Below are 11,865 nucleotides of genomic sequence, written 5' to 3' on the forward strand. Positions count from 1 at the left end.
GTGGGTTAGAAAAAAACATCAATAGGAGTGGAGATGAGAGAGTTCTATGTAGTTGGCTTTGCTTCAGTAACCATCATATTATAAAATTACATGTTTTAGAAATCCATTTAGCAGCTCATTTGCTTAGAATAAGTTTCATTGTTTCCTTGTTGTTTTCATCTCTAGTTTCCATCAGGTTTAGGGCATCAGTTTATTTTAGACATCTTTGCTAAAGTAGCTGTCTCAGAAAGCACATTAAATTTTCATTTCTAATTATATAGGTAATTCACTATAACAAATAATTTTTGCCAGTGATTACTGGAATCTTGTCCCTATATATTTATCATCAAATAACATAATTCTTCAGGGTTTTTTCAAGATCCTACTACAATACTTTTAAGTAAGAAAACAGATTAAATAATCCATTTAATCATGGATTGTTCGACCAAAATTATAACAACTATCCAGATAGCCATCCCTATTGAAAATAAAGAATTTTAATGTCTTGTAATTAAACAGCAACAAATGGAATTAAAATTATTAATGACTATACAAAAATGATAATGGGGTTAGCAAAAAAAGGTAATAGATATGTTTTAAAAACACTAACGACTTCTTTCTAAATATGCTAGAAAAGAATAGATGGTTAAAAGATTTCTTTGTCTTCAAATCATGCCTTTCTTCTCCTCAAATTATCTAAATTTTAAGATATTTTTATCCAGTTACAGAAGTATTGGATAGATGAAATTTGCCATATGCGAAGCCTAAATGAGTCATCGAAGTCAATATGACAGCCTTGAACTGTTGGATAAAAAGGAAGTTCACAAATATCTTACAATGTAGATTCATTAGCAAAGACATACAATTTGTAGGTGTTCTAATGCCTCCTCCTTTTTAGGCTTTCGGCTGTGTATCCTACAAAGGGAAATAGAAGGTTTGGAAAAAATGGGGGGGGAAATTAGAAAACGGGAAATGGAAATTGACAGAATTGACAGAATTAGTCAGGGAATTAGTATCGAAAGAATATACAAGAAAAATTTTAAAAAGGTTGCATCAGCAAACTCACTGGGAGACACAAGCACTTTCAGAACAATTCTTGAAGTTTTTTGGATGTAATGCAATATATGAGATGGCAAAACAAGAAGTAATCGGGTGAACGATATGTAGAAAAATAAACCAGACCTGGGCACAACAAATGCCCCTGGGAGGTCGACCGGTGGCTTATCACCCTTTCAAAAGAAGACAGGTCAATTTCATGGAATTACCAGAGGTAGGGAGATATAAATATCTACTAGTAATAGTGGATCAACTGACCTGGTGGGTGGAAGCTTTTCCCAGTGCACAGGCTACTGCACAGGTAGTATCAAAGATAATCCTGGAAGAAATTGTGCCTAGGTACGGAATAATAGACTATATTGATTCCGACATTTCACCTCTAGGATAATAAAACAATTGGCAGAGGCTTTAGGAATCCAGTGGTAGAATCATACCCCTTGGCACCCTCAAAGCTAAAGAAGGGTGGAAAGAATGAATCAAACTTTAAAAAATCAATTATCAAAATTGATGCTAGAAACAAAATTGTCCTGGGTTAAGTGTCTTCCTTTGGCTCTCCCAAATATCAGGACATAGCCACACTCAGAGGTGGGATTGTCTCCATTCGAAATGTTATATGGGATGCCTTACAAACATGGAATGCCGGTAGATCATCCTAAAATAGAAGATAACCAGTTACAACCATATTTAATAACTGTTAACAAAAATCTACAGGAACTATGGAAATGTGGACTGTTAACCCAGTGCACTCCTCTGGGATTCACCATACATCAAATCCAGCCCAGTGTCAGTGTGCTGATCAAAACCTGGAGAGAGGTCCCGCTAGCTCCTCACTGGGAAGGCCAGTTTCTCGTGCTTTTAACCACCAACACTGACATTCAAACTGCTGAGAAAGGCTGGACTCGGGCAACACGAGTAAAGAAAGTTGAAAGAGAGGAGGAGCCCAAGTGGAAAGCAACCTCCTCCCCAGGAGACCTGAAAATAAAATTGCAGCGACACTGATGTCCAAGGAAAATACGACAAGTTGTTCAAAACCCGGATGTCCTAGTTACCCCTGTAAACGTTTTGCATGTGCTTATTGTCATGAGATGTGGGTGGTACATTGTAAAAGGGGATAGAGACCGAAAGGATTATGCACTAAGTGTTTAGAGGAGGAGCAAAGCTTGACCCACTCTGTTTTTGTACTTCCTACCAATTTGGGTTTAGTAGAAGTAGATTCCCTGCTGTGGCACCGATTACACCAAAAAGGGATAAAAAGAAATTAGACTCATGACCAAAGGTTTTAGCGATTGGGTGCCAGAGAGAGAGCAAAGCCCCCTGTTCGGCAGACACTGTGAAATTACCCAGGTGGGGCACATTTAAGAGGCGGTACGCAGCTCGACTGGGCCAGGAAATCACAGAAGGATATTCTTGCTGCCGAGAAGATGGTCCACCCCACTGCCGGCTGCAATCCGGTGGGTAAAGGCGCTGTCCCCAGGACCAGAGCAAACCTCCTCAGCCCTGTTGGGAAATTCTAGTAGAGCAGTAGTTCAACACCTGACAATGTCAAGATTTCAGAGACTTGAAATCAGGATCTGAATGGTTAGATAGTTTCAACAGTAAAAAAAAAACAACTCCAACAAACTTGGATTCTGTTTTAATTGCTATTTACTCGGGTTCAAGTTAAAGCAGTCCCATAAGAGTTAAACCAGCCAGAGACCAATAAAGCTGGAGGAGGAGGGTTAAGGAAGGGTTTAAATTTCTTTTTGCTTTGGGGAGGTGTGTTTTGTTGTGGGTTCTTTGGGCACAGGAAGGCTCCAGTGATGCTCAGGTGCCTGAGGGTGAAGGTGGCGGGAGGCGCAGCTGTGCCCGTGAGGCCGCGCGTGCGGAGCTGTGTCCAGCTGGGCCCAGCAGGAGCGGGATGTGCCTGTGGAGCAGGGCTGGAGGTGGCCCTGGGGATGTGTGGAGGCCTGGGGCAGCTGTCCCGTGCAGCCAGGCTGGGAGAGCCGGGGCTGTGCAGCCGGGAGAGGAGCAGGGGCAGGTGAGGCCTGACTGTGGCCTTCCCGTGCCCAGAGGGGGCAGAGAGCCATGGGGGAAGGGGAAGGTTGTTTGCAAGAGCTAGGAGGGTGCTGAGCCAGTGCAACAGGCTGCCCAGAGAAGCTGTGGATGCCCTGTCCCTGCAAGGTTCCAGGCCAGGCAGGACAGGGCCCTGAGCACCGCGATGGAGCCAGCGGCAGCAGAACCAGGCCATGGCTGCGGTGCCTCCATGGCCTTCTGCAACTCCATGGGTGAGCAAAGCTCAGCCCCGTTACCTGGGCATGGAATGTTGGCACCGGTTGCCAGGGGCACTCCTGCTCCCAAGGTTCTGTTGACACCGAGTCTCTTGAGCCAGTTGACGGATTCTCTGCTGGGCATGCAGACGTGGAGAGTCCGTCTTCTCCATCCCGGCTGCGTACAGAGAGCCGTGTGCTGACATTTGCCAGCCAAACTCTGCACTGACTGTACAGGTGAGTGCAGATAACTCCTGAAAAGCTGTGTGTCATGCTGAGGGGCTGTTCTGGGCTGCAGCATGGGCTGCAGATGGGCTCCAGTGCCAGAGTCAGGGACTTCCCATCTAGCTTTGAGCAGGAACTGAAGACTTGGCAATGGGAGTCTTGGGGCATGGGGGTATTCAAGAAAATTGGCATTCCATATAGATAATCTCCCCTGTACTTTTCTGATAGGTTTGGAACAGCAGGTTTCTGTCAGTCCAAAAAATCTACAGTGGGATACACAAAGGAACCTACGGGATTCATCAAATCCCAGACATTCCTATTGTGGTGTTTGTCCCACTTCCTTTGCGGTGCTTTTACATCAGCAAACACCATGAGCTCAGTAAGTACATCATTACGCAGTGCTGATCTGAATCCTGAAACATTTTACGGGGTACTTCTAGGAAGCATTTCAGGAGTATGTAGCAAGAGCACAAGAATAGAAACCTATGAAAACTTTATATAACATATTGTTCTGGAATACTGAAGGTTTTGGATCTCTGTGGGTGTTAGCAGTAAATCAAGAATGCTTACAGTGTGAGCAGCAGCCTGCTAGAATTGGGAACTGGTCTCCTCATTTTCAAGCCATTGGGACAGGCTCCTTCTTGGTGAGGCAGCTTGTCCGAGTTCAGGGGTGATGTCTTTGCTCTGAGGAGATGCACTTAGGTGGGAATGGCCCATAGCACCATTGGATGCATATTGCAGCCTTTGCAGGAGTGTTTTGTGTATCCTTGTGTGCTGTCATTGGGGTGGCAAAAACCAAGTGCCATGTTCATATTAGTGCCACAGAAAATGCTAAGGCTTTGTTCTCTCTCAGCGTCAGCAAAAGCGCCCTGGAGAGGCGCTGGATTCCACTCCAGCTCGGAAACGGAGCAGGCTGCTGCCCTCCAGAGCTGCTGGAACCTTGCAGACAGAGCAAATTGACCGCGAGGAAAGTGCTTCACCTGCTTTAGAGCCTGGTAAGAACAGAAACTGCTTCTGGAGGCTTGGAGTTCATTTGAATGTGTGCTTTGGCCACTTCCTAGGCCCTTTCCTGGGGAGGAAGGGAACCTTGGGCTTGAGGAACCACCTGGTATGGCATCCCTAAACAACCAGCCCACTGACAGCTGGTTTGGTTTGTTACTGGACTCTGTCCATTGGCTTCAAGTGGGAGAGGAGCTGTGTAGCAAAGGCCCCAAGTGCTGCTCAAACACCTGAATGTGAGCTCGGACGAGCTGGCAGTGACTGCAGCTGCCACAGTGGAGGTGGCAGCCTGAGTTTGGCACCTCTCAAGCTGCACAAAGATGAAGAAAAGTTAGTCATTAGCGGAGGCCCATTCTTCAGGGGAGCATGGACAGCATGGTACTGTAAAATTACCATTCCCTCTGGTTTTGGTTGGTTTTCTCTCCTCTGTGCTAAACATTCCCCTATGGGAAAGGAATGATCTGTTGGTGTGCACCTCCCATAAGCTGTTGTCATCCAACAGAACTTGTGAGGAGCTCAGGTGCTCTTCCTCTTGTTTTGCCCCTTCAGGGCACAGGGCAATGCTCAGCAGGACACATGAGGCAATGCACAGAGGACAATGCTCCCTCTGGACTGCTGAGGGCAAAGCTTGAGTGAAATGTTGGACACATTCCTGGATAAAAGACACCTTGGGCACAGGGAATCCAAGCACAGTCTGTTCCACAGTGGCAGCCCATTTCATTCCTCTGCAATCTCTGACCTCACTTCTAACCTTCTCTTTTTCAACTGCTGAAGAAGTCATAGATCTCACAGGAGATTCTCCAGAGCCTGAAGTCATCACCATCAGCGACGATGAATCTCCTGTGGTAAGTAGTGACTGGCACACTCCTCACCATGTTGCATCCATAGGAATTTTCTTGCCCTCTGCAATCTTACTGAGTCCCCTATGCTCAAATGTTGAAAGATGTCTCAGATTTACCACTTTAGACCCAGTTCCCAGTCAACCTCAAACACACTCACAAACACATCAGCATGCCTGAGAATTGGTTGCAGAGTGGATGAAGAAACTAAAAGAGGTTGTTGCTTCAGTGATTCAAAAGAGAGCACAGGAAGTCTTTGATTTGAAGAAGTGTTTTAGCTGCAGCATCAGTTTAAGGTCCCCCTGTCACTGAGATGTAAAAAGCAATTGCAGCTGACTGGAGTACACACCAATTCTTTTTCTTATTCCTCTAAGTCTTTAAAAGGGGCACACTTGGGATTTTTGATTTTTCCCCTACTATTTTGAAAGAATATGCTTTCATCCAGCCCTCACACCAGTGTCTCTGCCCAAATTTGGGATGCCTCTATTGCTGTGCAAAGCAGACACATGCAGCAAACATTGCATGGCAGTTATATCCTGACAGGGTTGTTCCTGAACCTGTGCAAAGAAAAGGCCTCAGATTTCACAACAGACTTTGCATGACCCAGCTCCACTTACTCCAAACACAAGAGCACGTTTGGGTAGAGGGGGCTTTTCTCTTCAGTAGCAGATCCTATAAAAAGTAGTGCTCAGGCTATCACAGGTGAACTTGCCAGTTGGAGGGAGAAAGAGGGAAAGAAACAGCTCTGTCCCAAATCCAATTAGGGAACTGAAACGGGGGAGCAGGAAGGGTCAAGTTCCACTGGTTCCTAAGTGTGTCCATTTCTACCCCGTTCTACCCCTGCAGCAGAGCCCGCAGCAGCCACGTCTTTCCAGGGCCTCAGACAATTCACCTGAGCCACTGGAAAGGAACAATGGAGAAGAACCAGGAGAAGATGATGGGTATGTGAAAGAGAAAGTGTCTATTAAAACTCTGATTTCATATATGTGGTAGAAAGAGGTTTCTGCCAAGCTGTAGGGTTCTGCAGAACTCTGTGCAAATACTTCAGACCTGGAATATAGTGGTCTGCCTGGAGGAGAATTAAAAGAAACCCAGCAAAATCCAGCAGAAACCTTCCTTCCCTGTTTGTGAAGCCACAATTGAATTTAAGAGAACTGCTTGACATGCTGAAATGCTTGCAGTACATAAAAATTCTCGCAATGATGGTGTTTCTGGGTGAGAATGGTTCTTATTCAGAACAGGGGATGTTTTGAGTACCAACATTTTCTTTCTTGGCAACCCTTGGTGGCCAGTGAAAGAAATGGCTGTGCGTTTAAATGGCTGTATGTTCTTTTGGTTCTCCTCTCTCTAGTGATTGGCTGCTGTTTGAATTTGATCCTCCATATTGGTCAGATGAGGACTCCCAGGTGAGGATGCACATGTTCTTGTCCTGCTCTGTGGGAGGGAAAGGGGCAGAGGGGGAGCTGCACAACTCACTTGTCTTAGGTGGGTGCCACGGGCAGCGGGCTGGAAGCACAGCCTGTGCTGGGAAGCTCCAAGTTGCCCATTCCTACAGGTGCCTCCTTGGTGCTGTCCACAGAGGGAGAAGCCCTTGCCAGGATGGCACTGGCAGATCCATGTGTTCCTTGGAATTCTAGCATTGACTGATAGAGTTCTTTATTGCCAATGCCTGTTGTGGTTTCCTTTCTTCAGCAGCTCTTTCATCTAACATGAAGTGTTTAGGGTTAAAATTGCAGAATTTTCCAGTTTTGGGGAGAACAAGGGAAAGAAACAGCTCCAGGCCAAATTGAATTAGGGAACAAGAACAGAGGAGGTGGGAGGAGGGTTTTCAGGTGCTTCCTAAGCTGCCTGTCTGTTGGTACCCTGTTGCATCAATGAGAGCAGAATCAGCAGCAGCCACTTGGTTGTTTTCAGGGCAGCAGCTGTTTGTGCTCCTGCTTTGAATGTTCTTAAGCCAACTTGGAGGGTGAGAGCCTAGCCTTCCTCACTCCTCTGCTAGAACTGCTCTCTGAGCTGAGATTTGCATGCAGCACCGGGGTCCCACCCAATCTAATTGTGTCTTCTTTTCTTTCCCTTCTCATGTGCATCAATGGAAGCTTCCTGAAGGTGAGTTGATGTTTGACACTTGGTAATGGACTTTGATCTAGAATGTAATCACGACTTTTGTTCTTTTCCAAGAACCTGGAGCAGCAGGGCTTGAAACTGCTTTTAGTAAAAGGCAGAGGACAGGCTCAAGCTGCTAGCCAGTGTCTTAGAGAATGGATTCAATGTGTGTGTGGTGGCCTCTATCAGTCACAGTGGAAAATCCCTGCCAGAAGAGTTGAGGCTGAATACTTATGCAGAAGGAACTGGAATTTGGTGACGCTTCCTACAGTTTTAATTGATGAGTGACTGATTCTTGCAGAAGTCATTGATGCCTGCATTTTCAGAGAGTTAAAAAGCAAACAGCATTTCTTCACCCTCTGGCTGTTACAGACCACGCCATTTCAAATTGATCTCTCTTGAACTTGCTCAAGATGTTGCCTACAAAGCCTGGCTTGGTTACTGGGTTTGGTGCAACGGGTCAATAGTTCTACACTTGGGAGAGACATTGATTGTTTCTTTCAGTGCTGCACTTTCGGTCTGGGTGCTCAGTGCTATTTCACCTATCAGACACGCTCACTAGCAAAACTTCTATTATTTACAAATTTGAACAAAGAAAGAAATTAGTATTGATTGGTTACAAAGTGACACCGTCATCTTCCTAATTAGTCTTCTGTCTTCTTTTGTGTCCCAATTGTCTCACTTCTCCCTAGAATTCACCTTCTTAGCTGGCTGTAGAGTGAACAAAGCAAAGGTTTTGTGTTGCTCCATAGCAGAGCAGTTGTCGTACTGTATTAGGAACAACCAGAAGTACGATATGACCCTCTTAGTTGTTTTGTCAAAGAGAGCAAAGTTTATTATTCCACATCCTCTTTTATAGACTTGTTCCAGAAGGTCTGAGAGGTAAAACTCTCATTGGTCCTTAAACTTGCACATCACTATCATTGCTTAATTGGAACGGCACCCCTTGACTGTTTCTTGCAAGGAAACAACAAGGATTTTAAACAGCTGTTTGCTAAACGGCACCTGCAAAGATTGCTGTCCTCTACCAAGGACTGCTTGGATTTTTCATTATGCTTTCCCAGGCTAGAGTGAGAAGCTTGTGTCACTTAGTTTCACACAGACTGCGTGTTCCTGCTTGCTTTTTGCATTTAGCATCCACAAGTAGTCCCAATGTCTGGAAAGGTTCAGCCTTACTCTTTGGGAAAGTAGTTTGTTTCCGATTGTTTCCAACCCAGATGAACACAGTCCATTTAAAATAGGAACCATTACTATTTCTAGAACTCATTTGAAGGGTAGCTCCAAGGAGAGAGAGAATAATAGATCTAACTTCTGAAAATTCAATTACAGTGCATGGAGAAGAAAAGAAAACTGCTGCACTGAACAGCCAGGAACAGGTGGATGGCTCTGCCAATGGAAGTGGAGCTAATGACGCACCTGTGGCTGATGCAGCCCCTGCAGAACACGGAGCAGAGGAGGATACTGGAAGTTCAGCGTATGTATGGCTCATGCCCTACCAAACACGGAACTTTGTGCTTTTGTTTCTTTTCTCAGTTGGAATAAGTTCTACTGCTATGCCTGCTGCATCTTTGAAACCTTCCCTACGCTACTCATTTCCATACTTATCCTGTGCTGCATGATGATCAAATGATACCAGTTGCATTTAGGGAGAAAAAGGCAGCCCAAGGCAGACGCCACAGAACCTTAGAGATGAGAGAGGGCCTATGGCAAGGAAGGGCATTGGTCACAGCCCATAGCTCAGGATTGCATTTGCTTTTTCTGACAAGTTCTAGTAGCCAGCTTAGATATGGAAATACTTCCATTGCTAGCAATGAGGCTTGGCATCATGGCACCAGCAGGCAGCAGCTGGGCAAATTCCAGCAGAAATTCCCTGCTGGAATGCTGCCAGCTGGCTCCCTTTCTCCTGCAGCTGGAGCCATTCTTCCCAAGGTACACTTACACACAGGCAGCTGTGCAGGTCATGCTTTTATGGCCAGTGCTGGATGTCACAAGCCCTGATTTCTTTGCTTCTGGCATGGAGATCTTGGAGTTCAAGTTGGCTGCCTGCACAGTAAAATCCTCGTTCTGCAGAGCAACAGCAAAGTCCTGCTCTAGGAGCGCTCCAGCAGAATAAGAAAGATGCAATGCATTCAGCTGATTCAATTAAACCAGGTGTCTGTGGCACTAGGGAGGACAAAGCACATGAAAATTATGGTGGAAGGTTTTCTAAAGTGGTTTTTGGGGGTGAAAGGGAAAGGCATCGGTTTCAATAAAGCTGGTGTGCTTTGAGCCTTTGGGAAAGGCAAGGTAGGAGAGAAATGGAGTATGCAACTTTTAGGTGTCAGTTCTTAAATATGCCACCTCAAGGGCTTTCACTATTCTTAAGCATAATGCCTCTTGCCAATGAATTTGGACATGTTTAAGTTTAGGTTGTTCCCTCTGTAGGTGAACAAATCCCACCACTTGGTTCATATAGAAAAGGAATACATTGTCCCTTCAGTTCCCTGTTCCAGAATGGAACTGCTCTGAAAGAACTCAGTGCTGCAGCATTCAACACTGACCAAAGGCTCCTTCCTGGGGCTGGATCTTGCCAGAGCCATGTTACTCTGTAGCGTTAGAACTGGCTCCTGCAATGAATATTCCGGGCTGAATGGTTCCCAGAGGACAGCTGGATGCTGTAGTTCCAAAGCTGTTCATGATGACCCACTGCAAGTCCAAGTTTCCAAACACCAAGTTTAGGCCAGCGCTAAAGACTGCTCTTAACTTCAAATCCCAGAGCAGGGTGACTGACTGCACCTTTCTCCTAGTGAAAATCAGGATGCTCTTTCCCTCGAGGCACGGAGACCCCAAATCCTCATTAAATGCAGCAAAGAGAGAGTTAAAGACAGCAGGCTTCTCAAAGGAAATGGGCCAGGGCTAGTGATTTTATGTATCAATAACCATTGAAGTGGGGTGATATTAACAGCTGCACCTTCTTTCTGCTTCTGTTCCCTCTAGTGCAGAGCCAGGAGTTGTTATTAGCTGTCCAATTTGCATGGACTATTACTCAGAGGTAAGGATGCACCTCTTGTCATCCTTTGTGCTTTGTGGGAGGAGGAAGAAGCCAAAAGGGGAGTTGCCCAAGTCAGCTGCCTGATGTGGGCAGCTGGCTGGAAGCACAGCCCTTGCTGGGAAGCTCCACAAGTCCCTTCTTGCTGGTGAATGGAGAGGGACAAGCCCTTGCCAGGATGGCACTGGCTGATCTGTGGCTCCCTCCTGGCTTCTAACTGATTCCAGATGCTCTCAAGTCTCATTTGCCTGCTGCCAATAGAGCAGCAAACTCCAATTCTTTCCTCCCAATACATGTGGTTGTTGTTTCCTTTCTTCCAGATTATGCAAAGTGGACGACAGCTTTACACAACTGTGTGTGGCCACGTGTTCTGCAGCACATGCCTCCCTGCTGCCCTGGAGAACACCGGCACGTGCCCAACCTGCAGAGAGGAACACGATCCAGAATTGTATTTTCCAGTTTATTTATGAGTGTTTCTGCTTCTCAGGGCACTCTCAGGTGGATCTGGGAGATCCAACAGGCGGTGTAGAGGCTTCTTTCTTTCTTTATGTATATAGTTCTTCTTTCTTTATGTATATAGTTCTTTCTATACCTAGTTTCATTTTTTATGTGTTCACTTATAAATAACGTTTTGATTGATTTAACTCTAGTCTGTCTGCTCTTCTGTGTTGGCCTATGCTGATAGACAGAGATGTTGTTTAACAAGTGGAAATCAGGCTCTTGGTTTGAGCAGTCAGAAGCTCGTTCTTCTCCTCACACCGTAGTCACTGATTTGGGGGAAATGTGCTAAAGCCAAATGCTTTGTAGTTCTTGTGGCCAACATATAATAGTTTAATAATAATTGAATAATAATTGTGGCAAATAAAGTGTGTCTTGTACAGGGAAAAGAAACTTGGGGTGCAAGGCCTTGTACTTCTCAGGCCACAATCTGGTGGATGTTTAGGTGCAAATGTCAGTGATAGTGAAAGGTTTTTAAATCATAGAAAATTTGGGGACTTAGAAAGATAGTTACACTTGGCAAGCCCTGGGAAAAGTAGGACCTGAGAAATGTTACGCCTTGTGCTTGCTAAAGATCATGCAAAACTGCCCTTGTGTAATCAATACATGATAAATGATACAATTGTTAGATGTGATTATTGTTTAAAGAACATGAGAAACAATGTTAAGGGGTTGAGAGGAGATCACGAGCAATCCATGCTTGGGTAAAAACAATGCATACAATAGAACAATGTAAGTTCAATAATTATAATATGTAAGTTATACAACAATAGAGTATAAAAACGTGTTCAACTCCAAACCAAGTCGGGTCACATTTGGGTATGTGTACCCCTGACACTCAGAGCTCTTCAATAAAGCACCTTCATAGAATCATTCCATGACTATGTCTGTT

At 45.2% G+C, this 11,865-nt stretch overlaps 1 protein-coding gene across 4 annotated transcripts; it reads left to right on the forward strand.

Moving 5' to 3' along the window:
• Nucleotides 1-2,830: 2,830 nt before the first annotated feature.
• LOC111928939 (E3 ubiquitin-protein ligase RNF4-like) lies at nucleotides 2,831-11,846 on the forward strand. Of its 4 annotated transcripts, none has more exons than XM_086889585.1 (9): nucleotides 2,831-3,518; nucleotides 3,735-3,885; nucleotides 4,360-4,501; nucleotides 5,280-5,350; nucleotides 6,191-6,285; nucleotides 6,696-6,750; nucleotides 8,777-8,921; nucleotides 10,424-10,478; nucleotides 10,796-11,119. In XM_086889585.1, the coding sequence occupies exons 2-7, from the start codon at nucleotides 3,877-3,879 to the stop codon at nucleotides 8,807-8,809; spliced, it is 405 nt and encodes a 134-aa protein (XP_086745711.1). In that variant the 5' UTR covers nucleotides 2,831-3,518; nucleotides 3,735-3,876; the 3' UTR covers nucleotides 8,810-8,921; nucleotides 10,424-10,478; nucleotides 10,796-11,119. The 4 variants fall into 4 exon arrangements, with proteins under 4 accessions (XP_086745711.1, XP_086745710.1, XP_086745708.1 ...); XM_086889584.1 differs by having other exon boundaries at nucleotides 2,834-3,518; nucleotides 7,441-8,921; XM_086889582.1 differs by lacking the exons at nucleotides 8,777-8,921; nucleotides 10,424-10,478; nucleotides 10,796-11,119 and having other exon boundaries at nucleotides 2,834-3,518; nucleotides 6,696-7,069.
• The last annotated feature ends 19 nt before the right edge of the window (nucleotides 11,847-11,865 follow it).

This window comes from Cyanistes caeruleus, chromosome 5 (genome assembly GCF_971803275.1).
Source record: "Cyanistes caeruleus chromosome 5, bCyaCae1.hap1.1, whole genome shotgun sequence".
Taxonomy (NCBI): domain Eukaryota; kingdom Metazoa; phylum Chordata; class Aves; order Passeriformes; family Paridae; genus Cyanistes; species Cyanistes caeruleus.